This window comes from Notamacropus eugenii, chromosome 2, assembly GCF_028372415.1.
Source record: "Notamacropus eugenii isolate mMacEug1 chromosome 2, mMacEug1.pri_v2, whole genome shotgun sequence".
In the NCBI taxonomy this organism is placed as follows: Eukaryota; Metazoa; Chordata; class Mammalia; order Diprotodontia; family Macropodidae; genus Notamacropus; species Notamacropus eugenii.
In genome coordinates, this window is record NC_092873.1 from 305,543,224 (window position 1) to 305,570,692 (window position 27,469).

General features: G+C 36.3%; 1 protein-coding gene across 2 annotated transcripts in view; it reads left to right on the plus strand.

Moving 5' to 3' along the window:
* The window catches only part of SNX27 (sorting nexin 27), a 70,492-nt gene that overhangs the window by 18,134 nt on the left and 24,889 nt on the right, over window positions 1–27,469 (plus strand). For both annotated transcript variants that reach the window (XM_072644837.1, XM_072644838.1), the window contains exon 2: window positions 5,187–5,418. In XM_072644837.1, coding sequence (XP_072500938.1) covers window positions 5,187–5,418 — 232 coding nt within the window. The remainder of the gene's footprint in view (window positions 1–5,186; window positions 5,419–27,469) is intronic.

Sequence of the window (27,469 nt, forward strand, 5' to 3'; positions counted from 1 at the left end):
TTCTCCATTCTCCTTTTCTCAGGATAAATGTTGAGGTGTGGGACTCAGAATATAGAATAAAAAGTAGGTTGGGACTGAATCCCAATCTAAAGTGAGTTTGGAACAATTTGATAAAAGTTTCCAATTAGCCAGACTTCCTTCTCCAGGGACTCTAAAATGACTGTTTTCTGTTTCAGGTACACATTAGTCTTTCAGTCTTAAAGATAGTGCTTGAATTAAAGTCTTTCTCCTTACTAGAAGTTATAGGAATTTCCTGCCTGCATTTTGCAGTGTCTCCCGGGGATCAGATAGATAGTCTTTAACGACTTGATGACACATAGGAGTATTCCACAGACTCTGTAGTGCCTCCTTGCTGCAATACGTATGACCAGGTGGTGGTGTCATTGCCTTTTCATTCAGAATAATGGTCTCTATTACTCTCAGCTCTCTGATCTGTTGAATACATACTCTTTTTCTTTATCTCCCTAGAAGGGTTTAAATCAGTTTAGCTATTTGCTCTGCTAGCTAGGCTAACTTCAGTTCGAGTCTTACTTGAAAACACCCCTATTATCTAGCCTCTAGCCTAAGTACCATCCTTTGGGAAGAGAAAGGAAAGGAATATAGCACCTACTGTGTGCCAGGAACTACACTAAGCTCTTTATCTCATTTGAGCTTCATAATAGCTCTGTGAGGTAGGTGAGTACTGTTGTATCTCCATTTGACAGTGGAGGGAACTGAAAGAAACCAAAGTTAAATAACTTCCCTGCCCAGGGTTACACAGTTAGACACTTAAGTGTCTTAAGTTCAGATTTGAACTCAGATCTTTATGACCCCCCAGACTGAGCACTCTTATCCACTTACCTACCATGGGAGGAGATAGGAAAATGGAAGAATGAGAATTTCACTAACATGATTAAATGTTCTGGTGAGGCAGAGGACACAGAGTAAATTTGGCAATAGCCAGTTTTCTCAGGATAATATTTTAGGTTTATTCGTGAGGGTTTTTTTGGAAGGGTTTTGGAAGGGAAGGAGAGGAAGGTTTAGGAGATTGTGCCTTTAATGCCAGTTCCTCTTTGAGTAAGTGAGCACTAATGGTATATCGTAGATTGTTTTTTATTATGTTTTCCTTCTGTTTTGGTTTGGGAAGTTTGTTGATTGTAAGAAAAAGCTGTTGTATCAAAGTCCATCTTTTGTGCTCTGTGCTCCCCCCCCCCCCAAAAAAATTTTTAAGTGGAGGAATCATCACACATTTCTGTTACTTATTGCCTGTAGATAGGTGACCTTACAGGATTACACTTTTGACTTATGAGAGTGATGGGATTGTAGGAAAAATAAAAGAAATTGGTGCTAAGAGGTAACAGTTGAAAGTGAGTATGGATCCTCAAAGTACCTTACCAGTGTAAGGTACTGTATTAAAACACTGTGGGACTTTTATAGCTATAGTTTTTAATTGTGTTTTACTATTGTTTCAGTATTTCAGAAGATCTGCAAATTCCTCATAGCTCTGTATTTCACATTAGAATCCCTTACTACATGGTTCCATTACTGTCTTCTTCCTACCGCATTAATTTAATCGTCAAACCATTGGCATATAGTAGGTGTTTGCTAAATATTTGTTGAATAAATTAATACAGAGATGAACAAGATAGTATCTCTTGTCTTCAAGGAGGGTACAAACCTAATATAGAGTGAAGACACCTTAAACTTTAATAGGCAGAAGGTGATATTAACTGTATCAAAGAATAAACAGAGTGAGGTCAAGCTTACAAAAGCGAGACATCACTTCTCACTTGGAAGTAGGGAAGGGAAAATTTGATAGAGAAGATAATATTTAAATTGGCCATTGGAAAAAATGGATGAGATTGAGAGAATAATGTAAGTAAAGTCCTGGAAGTGGGAAGCAAATACCATGTTTAGAGAATAGTAAAATTTCTAACTTGGTTATATTGTGGGCTGTATGAAAGGAAAAAAACTGGAAAAGTGATTTGGAGCAAGTTGCTGAGACCCTTGAATGTCATGCTAAGGAGGACTTTTGTTCATTAAGGAGTTATTGAAAGTTTTTGAACAAAGGAATCAGTTACACTAGCAGGGAAAGCAGAGTACTATCAAATTTCTTTCTTGTGCCCCATTTATTATTGAATTTGTTTAATATTCCTTTATCTCCCAAATTTCCTCAGGAATTGGGACACATGTAATTTCTCTCTAAATGTAACAGTCTTAGAGAAATGAAGGTGAATTCCTGTGACCATAGAGACCTCTTAATTCTTAAGATGAGAGGACTATTTATGAATATCAGCCATCCTAGCTTTGACCTCTTTTGATTCTTTTGTAACTGAAGGAATGTCCACTTTTGCATTAACTTATAGAATATACAGCGTTCTTTTCACAGTGGAACCAAGTAAATGTTTGTAGATACGTTTAGAATGTAACAGTGAACTCTTTCTTGTCATTATTTGACATTTTGGGTGGTCAACTTGCCCTTTTTATGTGAAAAGTGAAGATGAAGACTGCAGCCTAGGTTAAAGGATCCAAGGGCTTTTCCAGAAGTCTCTTGTCTGGGTTTCTCTGACCGTTTGTAGGATTCATTACCTTGAACCACTCTAGACTTTAATTTGTGAAAGATGTTAGAGGTACTCTTTTAATTAAGGTAAAATGAAGTCAGTTGAGAAATGATGATTGAACAAATTTATGTGGCATCTGATGCTGAAAATTTCCTACAAAGTAAATTTTTCTTAAATGCTTAATAAAACCTATTAGTTTTAGTTCAGAAATGTTATTATTTAAATTTCCATTGTTGCATGGCATAGTTTCATCTTTTCCTCCTCTAGCTCTTTAAACAAAATAAAAAACTCCCCAAATTCTTAGCCAGCTTTTCAAATATCTATGATGATGTGGGCTAACAGCAGAATAGATGAATAAAATCCATCCTTGATTTATCTAGCTTCAATTTTACCTATCATTTCTTTCTTTCCAACTTTAACTTTCCCTAGATGGTGCTAGTCAGCACACTATTAAAGTTTGATTTCAATGCTTCACTTTCAAATAAAAGTGTTCATAGTGATATGATCAAGTCACAGGCAGCAAAGTAGAAGAGGCCATGTGGTACAGTGCAAAGAATTATGTGTACTTGGTGATTTTTGAAGTTCAGAATTAAAAAAAAAAAGTGCTAATTTTGGAGTCATAGAATTTGGATTTGAATTCTTTTCTCTACCACTTACTGCCTGTGTGATGAGGGGCAAGTTACTTAATCTTGGTGGGCCTCATTGTCCATGTCTGTAAACTGGAAGAATTGGAATAGATGACCTCTGAGGTTTTTTCAGCACCAAATTTGTGATCCAATAAAGTGAGAGGAGAAATCTTTAATAATCCAAAAATGGAATTATAAATCATTGAGTGTAGAGTTGACTATATTTTTAATTACTGACCCAATCTGGACTTATATCTCTAACTAATCAGAGGTGTGAGAACTTCTCTAATTTCTTCAAGAATTATCTCATCCTTGTGTGATTGCTGGCTCTTTTTGGGATTCTGTGTATATAAAATAAACTTAGGTTTGTAAAATATCAAGAGTAGTGTGTTTACTGACTGTAGTTCATTGCACTCAGATTCATGACCCAGGCAGGCTGAGTGATGTACTGTCCTGTTTATACAATTTAGCTACCCTTCTCAGGAAGGAAGAATTGATGGTTTGGGTCAGAGCTGGAAGAGAGGTCACTTTTATTTGGTAGATAGGCCCAAATATCAAATTGGTTAGAGGCCAGGGTGTGTGTGTGTGTGTGTGTGTGTGTGTGTGTGTGTGTGTGTGTGTGTGTGTGTGTGTGTGTGTGTCTGTGTCTGTGTGTCTGTGTCTGTGTGTGTGTGTCTGTGTCTGTGTGTGTGTCTGTGTGTGTCTGTGTCTGTGTCTGTGTGTGTGTGTCTGTGTGTCTGTGTGTGTCTGTGTGTGTCTGTGTGTGTGTCTGTCTGTGTGTGTGTCTGTCTGTGTGTGTCTGTGTGTGTCTGTCTGTGTGTGTGTCTGTGTGTGTCTGTCTGTGTGTGTGTCTGTGTCTGTCTGTGTGTGTGTCTGTGTGTGTCTGTGTGTGCGCGTCTGTGTCTGTGTGTCTGTGTCCTGATTCTTGGATATCCATAGGAGGTTCCCATTGGGCCAGTTGCCCTGTGATTTTTGCTGGCTAAATCGTCCCCTTGGTATGGTAGTTAGATTGTTGGGTAAATTTTATAGGGCTCGGAAACTTTCTGTACAAAAACTTTAGACTTCTGGATATTGTGGTTTATTTCTTTGCCAATTTTTTGTACATGCTGACATTGGAGAAGGAATGAAGACACAGGCTTCTTCTATAGAATCCAAGTGAAAGAGATATGTATGTGTTCTAGTTCAGACTGACTAGACCAGGCTTTGGGTAGAAATCATGTAGGAGAGAGATAACATGAATTGGTGTAGGTGGGGGAAATGAAGCAAGTGGGGTAGAAAGTTTCTTTCAATTGCAGTACCAGATGATGCAGAGAAAACGTGATTCAGTATAAAGAGAAATTCCATTTAATTTGTAAAGAAATTGTTTCCTCTAGAAGAAATTAAGTACTGCAGTGAGAAGGGCAGGCCATTTGGAGGATATGTGTATAAATCAGAGAGTAATATAGAAGTACATCCATTAAACTGTACTTTGAAAACTAAAGAGATGAATTTGTAAAAAATTCCATTTAACAAAATTCCCCTGGGGTGACAAAGGGCAATCATTCTGTTCAAATGGCCCCAAAGGCAGGAGACGCTTGGATTGGGCTTTGTACATAAATAGTTCAGATGAGGAAATTGGACTGTTTAGCCTAAAAAGCTTTGCTTCCCCCTTGACTTCACCCTGTTTTTTCATGTACTATATAGCTGTGAATAGGATTACAGGCACCTCATCTGTTTCTATTGGATTTTTCATCCAACAAAAGATATGTTTTCATATCAGGATCTTTAGAGACACATTTTTTTTTTTTTGCACACAAGCCTTTTAAAATTATCTTTAATGGATTAATTGAATCTGTTTCAAGTAACTAGAAAAAGGTTGTATTATAACAGAGAATAAGAGATATTTTGTCCATAGCAGAACACATGGATGTGTCTAGAGTTTCCTTCTGTTTCTGTTGCCTTGATTTGGGAGGGACCTGGGAAGGAGTCATGGACTCTTATGCCTCATGGGTTTGTTTTTTCCTCTTTCCACCCCCCTCAGGAATGGCGTGAATGTGGAAGGGGCAACACACAAGCAGGTGGTGGATCTGATCCGAGCTGGTGAAAAGGAATTGATCTTGACAGTGTTATCTGTACCTCCTCATGAGGCAGATAACCTTGATCCCAGTGATGACTCATTGGGACAATCCTTTTACGACTATACGGAAAAGCAAGCGGTGCCCATATCAGTCCCCACATATAAACATGTGGAGCAGAATGGCGAGAAGTTTGTGGTAAGTGTCAGCCTGACTTCATCTTCAAGCATCTATACTTCATTTTCCTCCATTTTGTTGTCTTTATGTTCTTAGAACAATAACAACATGTAATGTCTATCTTTGACGTATGTTGGTTTCCTTTTGTTCCTGCTAAGAAAATGGTACCTAGAGAAGTCATAGACCTTGAGTAGTCAGGTTTGCTGTAGTTGGAAATATTTCAGTTGAGGGGGAAAGTCTCTCTCTCTCTCTCTTTCTAATTCTGAATTTTTTTCCTTTCCCAAATAGCTCTGAGCTTTCTTGTTCTGGCATTTTGTAAATATTTGTAGGATTTTTAAATGGGCATTTCTGTTTACTTAAAAGTAGTTTTTCCCTTCCTTTTATCTACAAGTGGATAAAGCATGATGAGTTGAAAAAGGTGGTATTCCTAGATTATCAGGGTGGTATAGCCCTAACCATTTTAGAACTACCATTTTGCTTCTCATCCTTCTAGTTTGAATAACTTAACCAAGTTTTATTGTTTTCCTTTTGGCCCTACGGGACTGCTAGTATTTAACACTGGGTTTTCTCAGAGTCCTGACTGTACTGTAAATGTAACACATATTAGTTATTTTACACATTTCCAATCTGTTGCTGTTCTTCTAGAGATGTAGAAAGCTCATCCCAAATCCTGGGTGATGTATTCCAAAGCGTTTCCTGGTGCCTTTGTTTGCTCTTAAAAATCTCATTGTCAATGAGAGCCTAATCTTCTTGATTTTTCTCTTGACTACAATTATACTTTATTTACCTGTGATCAAATGAAGGGGTAGTGTTAATGAGAAATATTCATTATTCTTTATAGGAAATGCAATGGGTTATATTATTCACTGGCAAACAGGCCACATACATTTAAGAAGACCTGATAGCTGTATTTGCATCTCATCCTGGGAATCAGCCATTTTGTGGGAATGAAACTGTAGACTTGTAGTGAATTCATTCTGGTGACAAGGATGGTAGTTCAAAATACAGTGAGAAATTACGAAGAGATTGCTTCATTCTTGACAGAATTTTGTAGTTCAGTGAAATGTATTAGCACATGTGTTCCATGTCAGTATGTTTTCAGTGTTTTGAGGGGCCACGTGTTCAAAGCCTAGAATTTTGTTCTTTACATGTGCTACAGTTGGTTAAATCAGGAGATTTGTTGCATCCTTGTTTTATGGTGATATGACATAAGAAATCAGATTCTAGGTCAGGGAAACTTGAATAGAAACAGAAACCTTTGAGGATATGCCTATGATTTGGGAAATCTCTACTCAGAGAAGGTTGTAAACTTAATATCTAAAAGCAACCTGTTTTTGTTTAGTGGTGCTTGAGCAGCTGGCAGCTGACTCATTGTTCCTATTGACTATAGAAGTAATATAGTTTCATTCATTCTCCGTTTTAGGTTAGGGATCCAAGTTGCTTGAATATATGTTCTTGTTCTCATTCTCTTATCCTTTTAAGTTCTCAAGGAGCTTTTAGCAAGATATGATAAGAAGTAATTTCATGGAGTTTCCCCCAAAGCAGTTGATAACCTCATCTTGTGTTGTCCTTATAAGCATTTTGTGAATGGCAACCTGGAGAAGTAGAAGCATTGATGGAAAGGCCAGTGTTCAGCTCTTTAGTAGATTTCGTGGCATTTACATTCACAGGGCATTGGGAATGGCTTCCCTGGTCATCAGGAACATGCAGCCATTGCACAGACCTCAGAGGGTCCATTTGGGTGCCAGATGAAGCTTGGAGGCTGTTACCATGACAGAGCTCCAGTTTCTAGCAATTTCTCTGCCTTCTGGGGTAACTTAGACTTGAGAGGGACTTGTCTTCTGCTGTGTATCCAGGAGTGTCATTGGCGTTTGGGGAGAATAAAACATTCTAAGCATCTCCCACCTACAGGCTAAAGAAAGAAATCTGAAAAATAACAACTTTGGAAGTTTTAAGAGCCAGTGTTTGGGATTGAATGCAGAAGCCCAATAGATACTCCTGAGATCTTGTTCCCACCAGCGTTTTGCACTCCTTCTAAGCAGTTATCAGTCACCGTCTCCTGGCTTTCATCCCCTAGAACTATGTCATGGGGGTGGGGAAGGGAAATGGCACAGCATGAACCTTCACTATTTAGACATTAAGAAATTCACAAATCATTTTGAAGCTGAAAACTGAAACACTTGCCTTATAGACTACAGGAAGAAAGATTTAAAAATAGACCCACTGACCAGATCAGTTTTTCCTTTCCTCCACCCATATCTTCCCTTCTCTCTTGGTATTCCTTACAGCAAGTAGGGAACCAAGCATGCTGAAAGTTTTCAGCCTCAGGCAGTTGCCCCCATAGCTTGTGTCAGTGTGTTGGTTCTTGTACAGAAGGGTAGCTGGTCTTAATAAATGAAGGGAAGATGAGCAGTGATTACTGACTGGCTCTATTAGTAACCCTGCCAGGCTGGAGGCTGAGCTGAACTGGGCAGTTCTCAAAAGTATTGCCTGCCTTTCTTCATCTCTTAGTGTGCAGTGATGAATTAGCTCATATTAAATCATTTTTCCTCTTCCTGTCCATAGATGGGAAGTATTTTCCTGTGGAGACTATGACACATAAGCTTATTGTCAGTGGCCCTAAGCAGAGACTTAGTGAATTAGTCATTTTTGTAGGTGAGTATTTTAACATTGAGGGAATGATTATGGCTCATTCTTTGTCAATTTTAAGGACTAGAGAAGAAAATAGTCATTGTAATGCCTCTCTAACGTATATGTTCTTCTCCTATTAAACAGTTCATTTTAAGGAACATTAGGTATTTTTAAGAATTGTTTGGTTCTTAGAAAGGAGCCCAACCTGCCTGCCATAAAATATTGATGTCAGTTGTTCCTTCTTCTTTTGGCACTTTTGCTCTTAACTTCATTATCTAAGGGGATTAGAAAGTGATGAAGAGATTATCTGATCTGAAACTTCCTACATTTGTAAAAATAACAAACTTATTTCATTTGGGGCCTTCTCTATCACGTTGTTTTATGAGTATCCAAAGCTGTATCTTTTAGGAAATGTCTTGTTGGCATTGAAAGATGAGTCTGAATTACCCTCCAGGTAATGCTGTTATACCCTATTCTTATGTATTTGACCTCAAGGAAGTCTAAATTAAGAGAATTGAAGAGTTAGAGGAAACTATCTCAGTAGGTGTTATAGAAGACCCCCTACTTTAAGATCATTGAAAAGACTAAAGATATCTTTGAGCCAGGAATATCACTAACTGGCTAGTTTGATCTCCTTTTCTTCCTCCTATGAGAAATTCTTGTCAACAGTGTTAGTTAGTAGAGTTTTTATGGTGGACTTTTAAAGCAGTTGAAGAGCTAAGTTAACTGAGAATGTTTAGAATGTAGCCTCAGATTGACAATTTGGAAAGAGAAGTCTTATGACTAATGACAGAGATTCGATTGGTTGGACCAGATCCCTTCGGAGTCCCTAAAAGGAGGACAGGTATTACCAATCAAAGGGAAGACTATTTTCCTTTTCTTAACCACTGTTTCCATGATCATTCTTAGAAGGCATTAAAAAGCACTTGGTGGTAAAGATGTAAAAGGATTATACCCCTAATTTGTAGCCCAAAAATATGGGGCACATTAGTTTGAACTGTAATTTAGGGCAAAAATAAAAGAAAAAATTTTTATTGGTAGCTCTCACAGTTGTCCTTAGCAATCTTCTGATAGTGTTGGTTTTTGTTTTTGAAAGGGAAGTGAATGGATAGATAGATGAATTAAGCATTTATTAAGCACCTGCTGTATGCCAGGTCCTTGTGCTAAGCATTGAACAAATATCTTATTTAATCTTCACAACGACCCTGGGAGGTAGGTGCTGTTATTATCCCCATTTTACAGATGAGGAAACTGAGGCAAACAGAGTTGAAGTGACTTGCCCAGCATTACATAGCTAGTACGTATGGATTTGGACTCTGTCTTCTGACTCCAGGCCTAGCATTCTATCCACTGAGCTGCCTAAGCTATGTGGTGTAATGGGGCCTCTAGGTGGCACAGTGGATAAAGTATAGTACTTGGAATCAGAGGACCTGAATTTGAATGCTGCCTCCAATACTTATTAGTTGTGACCTTGGACACACTTAATTTCTCTGTGCTTCAGTTTCTTCCTCTGTAAAATGAGGATAAAAATAATTGCTCTTGTCCCACATAGTTGTTCTGAGGATTAGATGAGTTGACATGTATAAAGTGCTTTGCAAACTTTACTGGTCATTATTAGTGAGGGTTATATGGTGGAATGGTTATCTTTGTATTCATTGCTTTTTTTGTTATTTTAAAAGGCGCTGTTGCTTAAAGTCTTCTTTCATCCTCTATGATGTTTTGTAAATCAAAGCAGAGCTTGTACTCGTACTATAGAGTTTTTACTCTAAATTAATATGGCCTTGGCTGCCAGGTATTTCTGGTCAGCAAGGGCAGTAAGCACTTGTTGGCCGAATCTGTTTCTAGGCTCTTTGTGGTGACAGCTTAATAGATGCAAAATTTCTTTAAGAAAAATTACAGGGGAAATCGCTATCTTTTGTCCATTTTCCATTTAAAAAATTATAATTAACATCTCATTGGAACTATGGTGGAAGTGTCTTTTTCTCATTTTTTCATTCTTCTAATTTGATAATGCTTTGCTCTTTATTCTAGTTAGTTATTGAGCCGATTGCATATACATGACTGATATTGAAATGACTTCTGTGTCTTTGTGATTTTCATTTTTTATGATCTTATTACTGTTTACATCTAGTACTTTCTGACTCTTGGAAAAAAGCATCTATCAGGCCAACCACCAGTTCTACCTCCACAGCATCTCTTCCTTTTCTTTGCATCCTTCTCTCTGTTTGTACTATCAGCTTGTTCTTTCTGTTGCAAGGCCTTCCCCTTCTCTAAACAGTCCATTACATAGTTACTTAAAAAATTCTCCTTTTTAAATTTCTTTTTTAAAAGTAATTTTTATTAATATCTTTGTTTTTTCATCAACAGTATTTTCCACTGTATTTTTTTCCTTATCCCTTTCCAGAAAGAGGTATGAAGATAGGAAGAAAGAAAAATTAAACATATCAAAAGTTTGACATTCTATGTTGTGTTCCTATATCCATATTCCTCCATTTCTTTAAAGGTGCAGGGGCAGGTGTCTTCTCTGTCTCTCTGAGGCCAAGCTTGGTCCATATATTTTCATAGTAGTCAATTTCTGTTGTTTTGTTACCGTTATTCCTTCTGCTTGTTATTGTAGTTTTTTGTTTTTAGTTATATTGTAGATTGTAGTTATATTGTTTTACAAGTTTTACTTAATTTACAAGTTTTGCTTAATTCATTTTGAATCGGTTCATGTCTTTCCTTGCATCTCTTTATTGTGCTCATAATTTATTACAGCACAGTAATACTCCATTGCATTGTATTGCAGTTTGTTTAACCATAACCTAATCGTTGAGCATCCACTTTGTTTCTAGTTCTTTGCTGCCACAGAAAATATTGCTATAAATATTTTGATACATATAGGACTTTTTAAAATTTTGATTCCTTAAACTTTTTGAGATGGGGTAGTGGTGGTAATAGACCTAGCATCAGTATCTCTAGGTTAAAGGGTATGGGTATTTTAGTCACTTTCTTTGCATAATGGAAAGCAATCTGCTTTTCAGAACAGTTGAAACAATTTACAGCTCCCATCAACAAATTTTTACTGTGCCCATCTTTCTAATATTGACCCATCCTGTCTTTTTCTCATTTTTGCTAATTGTTGAGTGTGGAGTATAACCTCAGGGTTGTTTTGACTTATATTTCTCTTATTAATGATTTGGAGCATTCTTTCATACAGTTGTTAATAATTTGAGAAATATTCCTATCCTTTGACTATTTCTCTATTAGGAAATGGCTTTTGCTTCTGTATTTCTGTTAAGACTCTTATTGGAAACATTTGCTATAAAGATTTTTTCCTAGTTGACTACTTCCTTTCTAATTCTTCTTGCATTAATTTTCTTTTTACAAAAGCCTTTCAATTTCATATAATCAAAATTATCTATTTTGTCTTGATAATCATCTCAGAGTACGTCTGTGGTTCCCTTTATGCTCTAGCATAAGATATAAATTCCTTAGCCTGACATTTAAGGCTTTCCACAATCTGGTCTGGCCAGAACCATTCACAAATTCTACATTTTAGCCAAACTAGACTACTAGCATTACCCCAATGCCTTCACCCACCTTTGTGGCAGACTCCTTTTCTAGAAAATAATACCTTCTCACTTTTGCCAGTTTTAGAATCTGTATCTTCCAGGCTTAGTTCTGGTGCCATTAAGAAATGAACTAGAACCCTTTTTCCTCCTCAAATTATCCTAAAACATTTTGTCTTCTTTTCCCCTATTATACTCAGCTTCACATTATCCCTATCTATTTATATACCATATTGTCCCTTAAGTTTAAGTTTGTTGATGGCATCTTTGAATCTGTAGCACCTAACACAGTGCTGTTGCAGAAAGAAGATCCTTTAGCCAAGTCTACTAGGAGTGCACCTTCTGAGCACCGTGTGCATCCCGTCATCTTTGATTTCATGGTCCAGAACCATATTTTCTAGCTTAGTTTTTTTGCCATGTTTCTTTGTATTCATCTTGACATTGAAGTCACCGGTTTATTAATAATTTCTCTATTTATCCACTCTAGCATTTGTTGGCACATGAACTGCAGCTGTCATCCTGGGGTTCTGTTCGCTTATCGTCATTTCTAGCACTTTACAGTGGGACGAGCAAGGGTCTTCACCATGAAAGATGCTTCTTTTTACTTTGCACATTTGGGAAAACCAACTCTGCTGACTCCTTATTTGGTCGTCCAAGAAGGAGCTGTAAATATTATTCTACTTAGCCTTGACGTTTAAAAAAAGATTTATTTAAAAACTTGAGACAAATGTTATAGAGTAAAAAATTAAAAGAACTAGATTAGGGATCTTTTTCACACCTGTGGCCACAGTGAGAATTCTTAACAAATCAGGAATAGTAAGAGATAATAAAAGACACCATAGAGTTCTAACTGCATAAAACTTAAAAAGTTTTAGTGCTAATATCAGTGAAAATAGAATAAGAAGAAAAACTAAGGGCAGGGGAAGTATTTACATCAAATATCACTGAGAAGAATTTGATATCCATAACATACATATCATTTGAACCATTAAACAATAGATAAGTAGTAAAAGGATCTGATAAGTTTTGAAATGAAAATTTGCAAGCTGCAAATGATTATAAATAACATGCTTTAAATCATTAATATTAATAAATGCATATTAAATAACTCAGGATACACTACCTTCCATTCCTTTGTGTAGGTGAGAGTTCTACAGGTACAGAACATTTCATATACTGTTCAGACTATTTCAAAGTATTGATCAGTTTTGATAGTTTTTTTCTCTTCCTCATTTTCTTTTTTATCCTCTTTAAAAAATATTCTGTTATATGAGAGGTTAGGTTGGGGGGGACAGGCAGGGAAGAGATTCTGGGAAAAATTTAGGTGATGTAAAAACAAAAAATAAAAGTAAAATAAATAAAATAACCTTATACCATGCAAATTGACAAGGATGACTAAAAAACATGAACAGCTCACCTTGGAGAGCCTGTGGGAAGACAGGTTTACTGGTACCCTATAGGGCATATATCAATTCAGATTATGCAAGAAATGTGACTAAGCTTTTGACCCAGCAATTCCATTCCTAGGTTTATACTCTAAAAACAAAATAAGAAACCAAAAAACCAACCCAGCAGGAGATTAGCAAGAGAAGCAAAGGTCCAAAATCTACCAGTATAGGGGAGCAGTGTATAATGGTGCAGTAGATAAAATTTTGGGCCTGGAATTTGGAAGATCTGAATTCAGTTCTATAGCCTCAGACATTTATTAGCTCTCTGATCTTGGGCAAGTCAGTTAACCTCTGTTTGTCTCAGTTTTCTCAACTGTAAAATGGGGACAATAATAGGACCTACCTCCTAAGGTTGTTGTGAGGATCAGATGAGATGATATTTGTAAAGTGTCTGGCACATAATAAGTGCTATATAAATGTTAGCTATCATTATATACAGTAATAATGATAACAATAATACAATAATAGCTTGAATTTATGAAGTGCTTTAAGGTTTGCAAAGCATTTTACATATGTCATTTGGCCTTTATAACAACCTTGTGAGTCAGTTACTGTTATTATCTCTGTTTTCAAAATCAGGAAACTGAGGCCGAGAAGTTAAGTGACTTGTCCAGAGTCACATAGCTGCTAAGGTTTGAGGCAGGATTTAAATGAAAATCTTCCTGCATTCAAGTCTAACACTCTATTTACTGTATCTCCTTGATGTCCAAAATATTCATAGCAGCCCAATTTGATAGCAAAGAACTGGTAATGAGGTGGCTACCTGCAGCTGGGGATTGGCTGAAAAAGATGGGACATGAATGTGGTGGAATATTGTTATGCCATAAGAGGGACTGAATATGTCAGATTGAAAGTTCCATTGACAAGATTTCTGAAAGCCAATAAAAATAAGCAAACCAAAAATCAGGTGTTTACCAAGCATTTATTAAGCATCTCCTATCTGTCACGTTATTCTGGGGATCCAGAAACCAAAATGAAAGAGTCCTGCTGTAAGGGAGTTCACACTCCACCAGTCAACAAGTATTTTTCAAAAGTGCTTACCATCTAACCGTTCTGGAGAGCAATTTGGAACTGTGCCCAAAGAGCTATCAAACTGTTCATACCCTTTGATATCCAGCATCCCACTACTAGGTCTGTATCCCAAAGAGATCAAAGAAATAGGAAAAAGACCTGTATATAGCAGGTCTTTTTTAGCAGCTCTTTTTGTGGTATCAAAGAATTGGAAATGGAAGAGATACTCATCAATTGGAGAATGGCTGAACAAGTTGTGGTATATGATTGTGTTGGAATACGCTTGTGCTATGAGAAATGGTGAGCAGAATGGTTTCGGAAAAACCTGGAAAGACTTATATAAAGCTGTGCAAAATGAAGTGAGCAGAACCAGAAGAGCATTGTACACAATAACAGCAATATTGTAGGATAATCATCTGTGAAAACTTGGTTGTTCTGATCAAGACAGTATCAAGACAGATCTATGGCAGTTCTAAATGACCCATGATGAAAAGTGCTATCCCACCTCCAGAGAGCGCACTGATGAACTCTTTGAGTGCAGATTGAAGTAGACTTTTTTCACTTTCTTTATGTTTATTGCTTTTTGTTATATTTTATTTTTTGCAACATGGCTAATATAGAAATACGTTTTATGTGGCTTCACGTGTATAATTGATATCATATTGCTTACCTTCTCTGTGGATGGGGAAAGGGTGGAAGGGAAAAAGAATTTGGAACTCAGATTTTTATTTTAAAATGTTAAAAATAATTTTTAAAAAATGCGTACCATAATAGGCACTGGGAATACAAGCACAAAGGATAAAAAATCCCTTCTTACAATGCACTTAGAGTTCACTTAGAGACAAGTACATTAAAAAGATATGAAACATAAATATGAGGTTAGTAAACATGAATATATACAAACTAGCTAAATATAGGTCAGTTTGTCTGGGAAGCAGAGGTATACTAGAGCCAGTTACATTGAGCCAATTGTAAAATTTTTGGTCCGAGCATTTATGCCTTGGAAATCATGAAACTTCAAATCAGGGTTTGATTTATTTTTTAATTATCTAGATTAAGAAAAAACTGAAACATGGATGTCCACTATCAGCAATATTATTGGTATTGTATTAGAAAGCTAGTAATAGCAATGAGGAAACAAAGAAATTGAAGGAATCAGAATGGGCAATGAGATAATAAGCCTGTATCTTTTTGCAGATGATTTGATATACTTGGGAAGTCCTAGAGATTAAAATAAAAAGTTAGTGGAAACAATAATTTTAGCAAAGTAGCAGGATATAAAATAAGCCCACATAAATCATTATCATTTCTATATGTCATCAACAAAACCGTGTGAGAAGAGATAATATGAGATACCTCATTTAAAATAATTGTAGATGGTATGAAATGTCTGAGAGTATAACTACCAAAACAAACCCAGGAACAACATGAGCATAATTATGTAATGCCTTTTATACAAAGGAAGTCAGATTTAAGTAATTGGAAAAATATTAATTGTTCATGGGTAGGCTGAGTTAATGTAATAAAAATGACCATCCTGCCTAAACTAATCTACATTTTCAGTGCCATCCCAATTAAATTACCAAAAAATTATTTTATTGAGCTAGAAAAAATAATAAGATTCATTTGGAAGAACAAAAGATCAAGAATATCAAAGGAATTAGTAAAAAAAAAAACAACAAAAAAAACAAACCATGAAGGAGGTTTAGCAGTACCAGATCTTAAACTGTACCATAAGGAAGTAATTATTAAAATTATACTTGCTAAGAAATAGAAAGGTAAATCAGTGGAACAAATTAGACATAGAATACATAGTAGCAAATGATTATAGTAACCTTGTGTTTGACAAATGTAAAGATTTAAGCTTTTGGGATAAGAATTCATTATTTGGCAAAAATTATTGGGAAAGCAGTCTGACAGAAAATAGGTATAAAGCAATATCTTATACCATTTACCAAGGTAAGGTCAAAATGGATACATGACCTAGATATAAAGAGAGATATCATAAGAAAATTAGAAAACTATGGAACATATTACCTGTCAGACTTAGGGATAGGAGAACAATTTATGAATAAACAAGAGATAGAATATTGTGAGGTATAAAACAAATAATTTTAATTACATTAAATGAAAAATTTTGTAGAAATAAAAGCAATGTGGCCAAGATTAGAAGGAAAACAGAAAATTGGGAGAATTTTTTTTGGGAGGGGGGAAGGCAAGGCAATTGGGGGTAAGTGACTTGCCCAAGGTCACACAGCTAGTTAAATGTCAAGTGTCTTAGGCCGTATTTGAACTTAGGTCCTCCTGACTCTAGGGCTGGTGCTCTATTCACTGTACCACGTAGCTGCCCCAGGAGAAAATTTTTAAGACAGTTTCTCAGATAAAGGTCTCATAGCTCAAATATAAGATAAACTGGGATGGTGAGAGACTTGACACGGGGGAACAGTTAGGGGGTTGTTGCCTACTGGGGGATGAATGTATATACATAAGTAGATACAGAAAAAATTCCAAATAAATTCAGAGTAAATGGTGCTAGCAGTTATGGGGCAGATCAGGAAAAGTATTTTGTAGAAAGTAGTTCTTGAGTTAAAAGAAGTAAGGGGCTCTGGAATGAGAAGAAAGAATATATTCTAGGAATGGAGGATGGAGAGCTGTGTCTGAAGAACAACAGTGAGGCTGGATTGCAGAGTTCATGAGGGGAAATCATGTATAATGAGATTGTCAAAATTAGGTTGAAGCCAGGATAGGAAAGGACGTTAGTTTTTTATTTGACCTCAGAAGTAGCAGGGAGCACTGTGGTGTGTTGAGTAAGGAAGTGATATGGTCAGATCTTCACTTTGGCAGCTGTGTGTGGAGCAGGGATTGGGAGAAGGAACAGAGTTTAGGAGGCCATCAAAATAGGCCAAGTGAGAGGTGTTGATGGCCTGAACTAAGGTGAGATGTGAGATGGGGATGAGCAGGAAAGATGTTGAGGTGGAAGTAACAAGATTTGGATATGTGAAATGAATGAGAATGAGGAATCAGGGATAAAGCATAGCTTAAGAACCTGGGTGATGGTGGTGCAGTGCCCTGTCAGAGAGTCAGGAGAGGGTTGGAGCTGGAGGGGAAGGTAAGTTTTTAACATATATACAATTACTACAGCATTATAAATAAAAGTATCACTAAAAGGAAGTTGAATTCTGAATGAATGAAAACTTAGTGAAAGTTCCAAAGAAGAGATAATGAAACATTTCTTCCTCATGGCAGAGAGGTGGACTACCAGGAAAGAATACATTTTAAGATACAATCATTGTCAGATCTTTTTGCTTAAGTGTTATTCATTGTCATAGGGAGAATTCAGTGTTGGCAAGAGGGTGGACATAGGGAAGACTGTTCCTTTCTAGAGATGACTGTGACAAAGACAAACTGTATCAGCAATTTTTTTTAATGACCTTCCCTACCCTGCAAAAAAATCTTGAGAAACTATGTTGCTTCCAGAAGTCTGACCTTGGAAAGTAAGGAAGACTTGGTTTTGAGGCCTGACTTTGACACATAGTACGTTTTGGCTCCTGGTTAGTTCATGTTATCAGTCAGTAAACCTTTTAGAGGCTAGTTTGGGATAGTCACTGTGTTAAGTGCCAGGTATACAAAGAAAGGCAAAAGACAGTCTGATGACGGAGACAACATGCAAATAATTATACACAAACAAGCTATGTACAGGATAAACAGGAAAAAGCCAACAGAGGAAGGGCACTAGAATTAAGAAGGGTCAGGAAGGACTTCTTGTAGAAGGTGGGATTTGAAGGAAGCCAGTAGGGAGAGAAGTCCAGGCATGGGAAAATGCCCAGAGACAGGAGATGGAGACTTGTATAGGAATAAGAAGGAAGCTAGTGTGACTGGATCTCAGATTTAGGGGTATAAGTGAAAGAAGACTGGATCTCAGATTTAGGGGTATAAGTGAAAGAAGATTTGAAAGGTTAAAAGAGAGTAGGTTATGAAAGGCTTTGAATGACAGAGAAGATTTTGTATTTTATCCTAGAGGGGATAAGGAACGTCTAGAGTTTATTGACACTAGTGGGAAAGTAACATAGTCCTGCCCTAGGTAGCTCTCTCCATCAGTGGAAGGAGTTACCACACTTGAAGTTTCATACAATGATGACATCACAAAATAACATTGAACATCAGTGCTCAAATATTCCTATTTATGTGTGATCTTATTGATATATGGAGTCTCTCTATTGATGTAGATCACAAATACACCCATGACTTGCAGTCTTGTGCAGCTTTTGTCCATACCCTTCCATAAGTTCCATAAGTCCCCAATTTGCTGGGGACTTTCTTCCAGTTTTCCTGACACTCTGTGGAACACTCAGGCTGCTGCCCAGTGATGATCCCTTACTCTCACCACATCAGCAGCCCACCTTACAATCAATGAACATTAGAACAACCAAATAGACTTGCTTAGTAGCTGCACACATTTAAATGAATTTTTTCAGGCACCTCTATTTTTTTTTCTAATTTCTTCATTCTCATTAACTTTTCCTTTTATGGAACTGTAGTTAGTGTGTCTTTTATTCGGTTTTTTTCACTTTATATTATTTCATAAAATACTTTCCCTGTTTCTTATATTTGCTTGTGTTAATTGCATTATAATTTTCCAGTACATTATTAAACCATATTTTAGGGCATCTAGATTGTTTCTAGCCTTTGGTAGTTGCATAGAATGGGATCCTGTGATTCTGGCCTTGCAAGTCAGGGTATAGGTTTGCCCACAGACTTGTGGTGGTCCCTGTTCATATGGCAGCAGTAGTGCTGGAGAAAGAAAGAAGGGTCCTCAAAAATGCTACAAGGAGATCAATCATTGACAAAAAGAAAGGCTTCATAGATACCAAGAAATATGTATAGTAGCACTTTTGGGGGTCAAACTGGAAATAAAGCTGATAAATGTCAATTGAGGAATGACCAAACAAATTATACAAATGTCATGGCATATTATTATGCAATAAGAAATAATGATTGTAATAAATAAAAAAGTATAGAAATATTTATAAGAGATGATACAAAGTGAAGTCAGTAGAGCCGTAGTTGAAGATACCTAGAATCCTCCAGAAAAGCATGAAACTTAATCTCAGCTCATTCAGTTCCATGGCTGAAGTAACAGACATAAAGACCCAACACATGGGCTTGTAGCTGCAAAGCTCTGAATTGCCAGTGCTGTAACAGACAACCCTATAGCACCAGGGCAGCAACTTTCTGAACTGTTAGTGCCAGGGTACAGAACTGAGGAATGGAGGGAGTGAGACAGGACAGTGTATGTGGGGGGTGTGGATATGTATATGGGTGTGTGGTATAGGAGCAAGAGGGCTTGCTTGTTTAGCATTCCACTAAACATGAGGGAAAGAGTTCAGCATCCAGCTAGGGCCAGTTCTTTCCTTTAAGTAGTTTGGGGCAGAAACCTAGATTGGTGAACTGTGAATTACCAAACATGAGAGGAGGCGGAGATGCTCTGATATCCAGCCTTTGCAATCCACCATCAAAAGGGAGAGAATTAGAAAGTGAGCAATGAGGGAAAAAAATTGAAATTACCAAAGTTCTTAGGAGGAAGAAAGCTTGAAGACCTTGAATGTATACAGATGAACCAATAAGGAAAACATTAACAACAGAAGGAAATGTGGCTTCCGGATCTAATCAGGGAGTTCAGGTATCAGTGAATAAATACTGCAAAGGAAATACAAAGGAAAATGATCCAATACTCGATGAAACAGAGGATCCTCTAGAACATAAGAACATTTATAGTAATATGCACAAACACAACTAAGTGGTTCAAAAGAGAAATAAGAATTATGAAAACAGAATTTATGACCTGTACAGCAAAAATAATGGGCAGAAGAGAAAAACTGAAATTTGTGATGGTAAGTGTCACCAAAAAAAACAAGAGAGAAAACAATAGATTGGGAATGCAAATTGGGAAGGACAATCTAGAAGAAAGGAAGCAAAAATGGTGTTGTATGCCATTAAAAGAAAATATGCTCACTGTGTAAGCAAAGCATACTAATCTTGAAGATAGGATGCAGAAAGACAACCTAACGACCTCCTAGAAGAACACGATAGGACAACTTAACACATAATGCAGAAAATAATAGAGGAGAATTGCCCAGAATTTTTGAGGTAAAAATGAAATTCCAAAAAAGATTGTCTCCAGAAAAAAAAAACCAAGGCTGCAAACTCCAAGATACATAGTAGTTAAATTTAACAGATCAGTTCAGAAACAACTTCTGCAGGCGATCAGGAGAAAGATCTTCACATACAAAGGAAAGGAAACTGAGATAACACAAGCCTATTCTGCTTCCATTAGAAAACGTAGGAGGGAATGAAACAATGTGTTCTGAAAAGCAATGAAACTCAGGATACAACCAAATGTTACCTGCCTTGCAAACCTGAGCTTGACTATAAATGAAAAAGATGGATGTTCAGTAAGAAAGAACTGAATAGATTATTTGCCTCTCGAACACTCCAGTCAGCAGAAATGCAAGAGTAAATAAATGCAGCAGCCAAGGATAACAACAGCCACAGAATGACAGCAGAGAGGACAGTAAGAGACTTCTATCTAAATATACACAAGAAGAGAGGGGAGAAGGCAGAAGTCTCGTAGAGGTAACAGTGAAGAGGTGGTCCTGGGTCATTAATGTCATTTTTTTTTTTCTTTTATGGGCCTGTGTTACAACATGGGAAGAGAGAAGGGGGATAGAGAGTAATGTGTAATGTGTCAAAAGTCAAATTGAATGCTAACAGCAAGGTGAAGTTGACCCCTGTGGTCTCAGTGAGAGAAGAGCTTGCTGGGAAGGTTGAGAACTAAGGGGGAAGAATTAAAAAGGGGTGGAGTTGAGGAAGGAGGTCTTACTTTGATGGGGGGAAAAGTTCCACTGATGAATGCTTCTGTGAATGAAGAAAGATGGTCTGTGAAGGGAGATTGGGGCCTTGTGCTGAGTATAGTCAGTGGCATTCAGTGCTTGAAAAATCCACTCTACCTACCTTAAGAGGAAGAGAGTGGTAATTCTTGGGGATAACTAACAACTAGAAGTGTGAGAGGACATGCACTAAAGGAAAATATTTTGAGGCAAATGGGAAAAAAATAAGGTAACGAGGGAAGAGTGTAGATCACAGGTGGGATACATAGTCAGAGACTTAATTATAGGAGTCATAAATCAGAGAATGATATTTCCATCTAAACTATCTAGAATGAAAGAATGGAAAAAAATGGAAAGAATGGATAATAGAGTGAAAGAAATTTTTTTTTGAAAAGGAATTTAAAAATGAAATTAATGAAAAACTAATGAAATGACTAGCCCAAGGGGAAAAGAAGTGGGAATTTGTTTACCAGAGAGGAAAAAAGAGGGGGAAAGAATTATATAACCAGAAAAAGTCAAGAGAGGAAAAGGAACTAATAAGCAAAATCCCAAAGAGAAAAGGCGTAACATGAAAGGAGGGGATCAGGGATGGGGAGAAGAAAATCAGTGGAAATATGGCTACCTTAAAAGAGATTAAGGTAAAGTAACTGAAGTAGCATAGTACTGTGTTTACAGTATAAGAGTGGGAAAAATGACCATAAATCAAAAAAACTCCAATATTAGAGAAGGATGGAGGAAAATATAAATCAGACTCTCATGATGTTAAATGTGAATGAATTAAACAATCCAATAAAATGAAAAAGAGGGACATTGGATGAGAAAACACAGTCCTGTGGTCTGTTGCTTGTAAGAAGCATTTAAAAAGCAAAGATATGCACAAAATAAAACTGAGGGGATAGAAAAAATTTTCCTATGCATCAAGTAAATCCAAAAAAGCAAGAGTTGCCATCATGCTTATCTGATAAAGCAAGAGCAAACATTCAAAAACTAAAAAAGAATAAACAAGGAAACTACTGAAAAGAAACATGGACAACAAATCACTATCAGTTTTAAACTTACAGCCTTCAAATGCCTTAGTATACAAGTTCATAAAGGAAATATTGTCCGAGCTACAAGAAGACATAGACAGTAATACAATAGTGACGGAAGATTTCAGTATCTCTCAGTTTTAGGTAAATCTAATGGCAGTAATACAAAAGAAGAATATGGAACTGAACAAATTGCTGTGGAAGCTAGAGTTAAAGACTTACAATGTCTTCTAAATAGGACTACAAAAAATACATACTTTGTAGTACCACATGAAACTTTTGCAAATATTGACAATGTACTTAGGGCACAGAGATGTTGCAAACAAATGTAAAAAGGCAGAAATAGTTAATACATCTTTTAGAAATGATAACATAATAAAAATAGCAATTTGTTCAGGGATCACAAAGAAAAGATACAGAGCAAAACAGAAACTTAACAATTAAATTTCAAATAATGAGTAGACCAAAGAACAAACTGTAGAAACAATAATTGTAAAAGAAAATGATAATGATGAAACAACATACCAGAATTTCTTGAGATATAGCTAAAGCAGCCTTAGGGGAAAAATCATATTTGTGCAAACATATATTAATGGAATAGAAAAAGAGAGGGTTGGTGAACTGAACAGGCATTTAAAAAAATTAGACAGCCAACAAACAGGCAAACCTGAAATAGGCACAAAAGAGGATATTAAAAGTTAGAAGCAAATTAGATAAATTGGAAACAAGAAACCATGGAAACAAAAAAACAAAACTGGTTCTTTGAAAAGACTAATAAAATTGATAAATACTTAGCTAATCTGATTAAAGGAGCAAAAAAAAAATCAAATCTGCAAAACAGCAAATGAGCGAAGTGAAATCACAACAAAATCAGAAGAAATAGAGTAATCAGAATACATTATGAATAGTTATATGCTACCAAAATTGAGAACATTAAAGAAACTAGGTTTAAATTAATAACCATATTCCACAATACATTCTAACTAGATTTGTGACCTAAATATCATTCCATAGAAAAGTTAAAAGAGAAGCATCATAATACTTCTCGCATCTGTGGGAAGGAGATGTATTCTTAGCCAAATGAGAGATCTTACAAAAGATAAAATAGATAATTGATTACATGAAAATAAAGATTCTGCATGGACAAAATTAACATACCTAGGATAAGAAGAGAAGTGGTTGAATGTGGAACAATCTTTGTATCAAAGTTTTCTTATAAGGAGTTACCACACACAAAACAAAAAATAAATGAATTTAAAAAGTGAGTCAAATAGCCATTTCCTGATCTATAAGTGGTCAAAGGATATGAACACACTTCTTAAAAGAATTGCAAAGTATTCACAGCCATGTAAAAAAATATTCCAAATCACTAATAATAAGAAAAATGGAAATCATAACAACCCTCAAGTTTTACCTTACATCTTGCAAATTTGCAAAGATGACAAAAATTGGTTCTGGGTTGTGGAAAGATAGGCACAGTAATACCTTGTTGATGGAGTTATGAAATAATGCAGCCAATATGGAAAGCAATTTGAAATTATACAAATAAAGTGACTAAAATGCCCATGATCTTTGAATCGATTTTTATTTGGCTTATACCACAAGGAAACCATTGGTAAGAAGAAAGGCCCCATATACACTAAAATATTCATAGTGGCATCTTTTTGTGATAACAAACAGCTGGAAACAAAGTAGATAACCATTCTTTGGGGAATGGCTAAACAAATTGGTACATGAATGTAATGGAATATTATTTCACTGTAAGAAATGAAGTGTGTGATGAATACAGAGAGAGATGGAAAGATCTACATGAACTGATACACAGGGAAATAATCAGTCAAGAAAAAAAAATACACAGTGACTATAACAATGTAAGTGGGAAAACTGACACACCAAGAAGTCAGAGTTGGAAAATTATAAGGATCAAGCGAGTCTTAAATGAAGAGATATGAAAGGACACCTCCAACCTCTCCCCCGCTTTGTAGAGGTAGGAGGTCCACAGGTGTTATACATTGTATATGTTTTTGGACTTTTTCAATGTATCAATCAGTTGTACTGATTTTTTTCCTCTCTAAAAATACTGTTTGTCATATGGAATGGCTTTAAGAGGGAGTGGGAAAGAGAGAGATACTTGGGAAACTACGTTAGTGAAAGAAACAGAAGACTAAAATAAAAACTTTTTGAAAAGAGAAATTCTGAAGAACAGATTTGACCCCAAAGAAAAGAGAGGAAAAGACACCACTAGTTGTTCCTTTGTAGAGGTAGGGTTGGGTGTGAAATATTGCATATGACATCAGATTATTTTAATGTATCGATTGGTTTTCCTGAATTGATTTATATTTTCTTTCTCTCTTAATTCTTTGTTTATAAGAGATAGTTCTTTGGAGGGGAGAAAGGAAGGGCACAAGGAGAAACCTTATATGATGTAAAAACAGATCAGTAACGTCTATTTAAGAAAGAAAAAAGATGGAGCAAATATTCCCAAATCAGAATGAGAATCTGGCAGCCTGAGGGCCTCACAGCAGAACAGGGAACTATAGCATCAAGTGGCTAGCCCAACAGACTACTGCTGCCAGCCTCTGAATCTGTGCAGAAGGAAGTAGAACTGACACCATTGGATCAGGCCTTGAGGCTACATACCTGATTGATTCTCCTATGGAGGATGAAAATGAGGAAGAGGATGGAGTTGTGGCATTGAACAGCCGAAGCTCTGTACCTATTGACCCAGAAAATATGGAGCTGGTGAAGTAAACAATAGCTGGCTGGCCCAGCTTGGGCTGAGGGTATTTCAGATACCTAGTGAGAGGATGTGATACAGATGACAATGACCTTGCCAGGCAACTTTTATATGGAAGTGACTACCATTGGGAGCAGCCTTCTCTCCCCTCTTTCCAAATTTAGCCTGGAATATAGTAAGTGTTTAATTAATGTTTGCTGACTGATGGACTGTTCTTGTTGTTATCTTGTATTGCAGTAAACTTCTCTCCAGAGACCTCCTTCATTCAGTTCTGTACATATGGAGACATTTGCCTAAGTTTAACCCATGTAATGGTTTGCCAACAAAAACCTTTATACAGAAACAGAGAGTGTCTGTCTGTCTGTCTGTCTCTCTCCCTCTCTCCCCCTCTCCCTTTCCTTCTCCTTCCCTCTCTCTCATATATATATATATATATATATATATATATATATATATATATATATATATATATATATATATATATATACATATACACACACACACATATATTTATACACACACATAGTAGGAAGTGCTACTATGAATTTTTTTCAACAGAAAGCTCCCCCCCTCCCCCCCTTGCTTTTGATTAGCACAATCAAGCTACGTTTCCAGCAGTAGGCTTATTGGGTAAAGGGGTATGTTTATTTTTGTAACTGTTTGTACTGCCAGGTTTTCTCCAAAAGGATCCAATACATTTCCAATTTCACCAGCAAATGAATGAATATGCCTGTTTCTCTACAACCTCACTAGTATTGTTGCATTTCTTTTAATTATTTTTGTCAGTTTGGTGAGTGTGAGGTGGGACCACAAAATTGTTTGAGTTTACATCTCTTTGATTATTAGTGAAGGTGACCATTCTTTTAGGTAATTTGATAATAATGTTTTCTCTTGAAAGTTATATGTCCATATCTTTTAACAGTTTATACATCATTACTAATTTATCACCATGACTTTTTAACAGATACTCATATACATGCACATGTATTTTACATATTAACTTTAGATGTCTAATTTGCTGTAAATATCCCCAATTTATTATTTTTCTTTTGTTTTTGTTCAGAAATTTTAAAATTTTCATTAAGCCATCAGTCTTTCCCCAGTAATTCTGTTGAATTGAAAAAGCTTATTCCCCTCCACAGTTGAGCAATGTTTTATTCTGTTTTCTTGTCCTTTTTTGTAATTTCCTTTTTATATGTTTGTCCATCATCTGACTGCAATTCAGTGGGAGTATGTAGTATAAGAAGTCTAAATCTATTTCCCATCAGTTTACTGAACACTTTACTAAGTAGGGTTTTATATTGATTAGGTAGAAGCTGGAGAAAGGATTCATTACTTTAATTTTTTTAGAAAGTCAGCAGAATGAGGTAGTGAAATAGTCGGTTGTGAACCAAGAATACCAGGCAGGGTTAAGGTACTCTTTCTGGAACACATGGACTGTGAGCAAGAATCTCATAACTTCTCAATGGCCCTGGGGGAGGCCATGGTGCACAGAGCACTGGACCTGGAGTCAGGAGACCTGAGATCAAATCCTGCAGCAAACACTGACCAACTAGATGACCCTGGGCAAGTCACCCAACCTCTGCCTCAGTTTCCTTAACTGTTATATGGGGATAGCAGCACCTTCCTCATGGGATTATTGTGAGGATCAAATTAGATAAAATTTGTAGATCATGTAGTACAATGCCCAGTGCATGGTGTATAGGTACTTACTAAATGAATGCTCGCTCTCTTTCCCTTTCCCACAAATCTCTGAGACTCTTAAATTATAGAAGTTACCCATCAGCATTGATTGAAAGACTTTCCTTACTGGGAATTATCTATATCAATAGTGAGAGGTTCCAACCAAACTTTTGTATCTCTTTGGTTAGTGGCTTGGTGGGTCTGTCCTGGTCCATGTATCCATTTCTCTATATTTTTTGACACAGAAAAAAATAGTTTTGATCAGTGATATGAAATTCAAATAGAAATAGGGGCCACCCAACTGTGCATAAGGATCCCTGTGGGCTACAGATTGGCCTAGAGAACCACATTTCAATATAATCTACGTTTTAGTGTATTTTTATTTATTTTGTTAAATATGTTTTCATCTGGTTGAGCCACATTAGGGAGTATTGTAGGCTGTGTTTGATTCTTCTGGTTCTAATAATCCCTTTCATAGTGTTTTGAAGTCTGGAGAACACAAGATCACTTCCATCAGCTTTTTTTTTTTTTTAAATAGAAAGAGTTGTACTTTCAAGAAGATAGGGCGAAAGCATCAGTCAAAGAGAACAGTTAATTATAGCATTATTTAAAGTGACAATTTCTTTTTTTAATTATAATAAACATTTTTTTCAAATTGATTTTTTTTAAATTTTCAATAATCACTTTGTAAGTTTTAAGTTTTTTCTCCCTTCTCCCACTTCCCTCCCCAAGATGGGATGCACTCATATATGGGCTCTACACGTACATTCCTATTAAACACATTTTCACATTAGTCATATTGCATAGAAGAATTAAAATGCGTAGGAGAAAGCATGAGTAAAACTAAACAAAACCCAACATAACAAAATAGAAAATAGTCTACTTCATTCTGCAATCCATCTCCATAGTTCTTTCTCTGGATGTGGATGGCATTTTGCATTATGAGTCCTTTGGAAATGTTTCAGGTCCTTGCCTTACTGTGGAGGACTAAGTCTATCAAAAACAGTCCGCGCATCCATCAGCTTTCTGCTTAATTTTGTCCATGATTTTCTTTTCCACTTGTTTTTCCATATGCATTTCAGTATGTTTTAGTTAA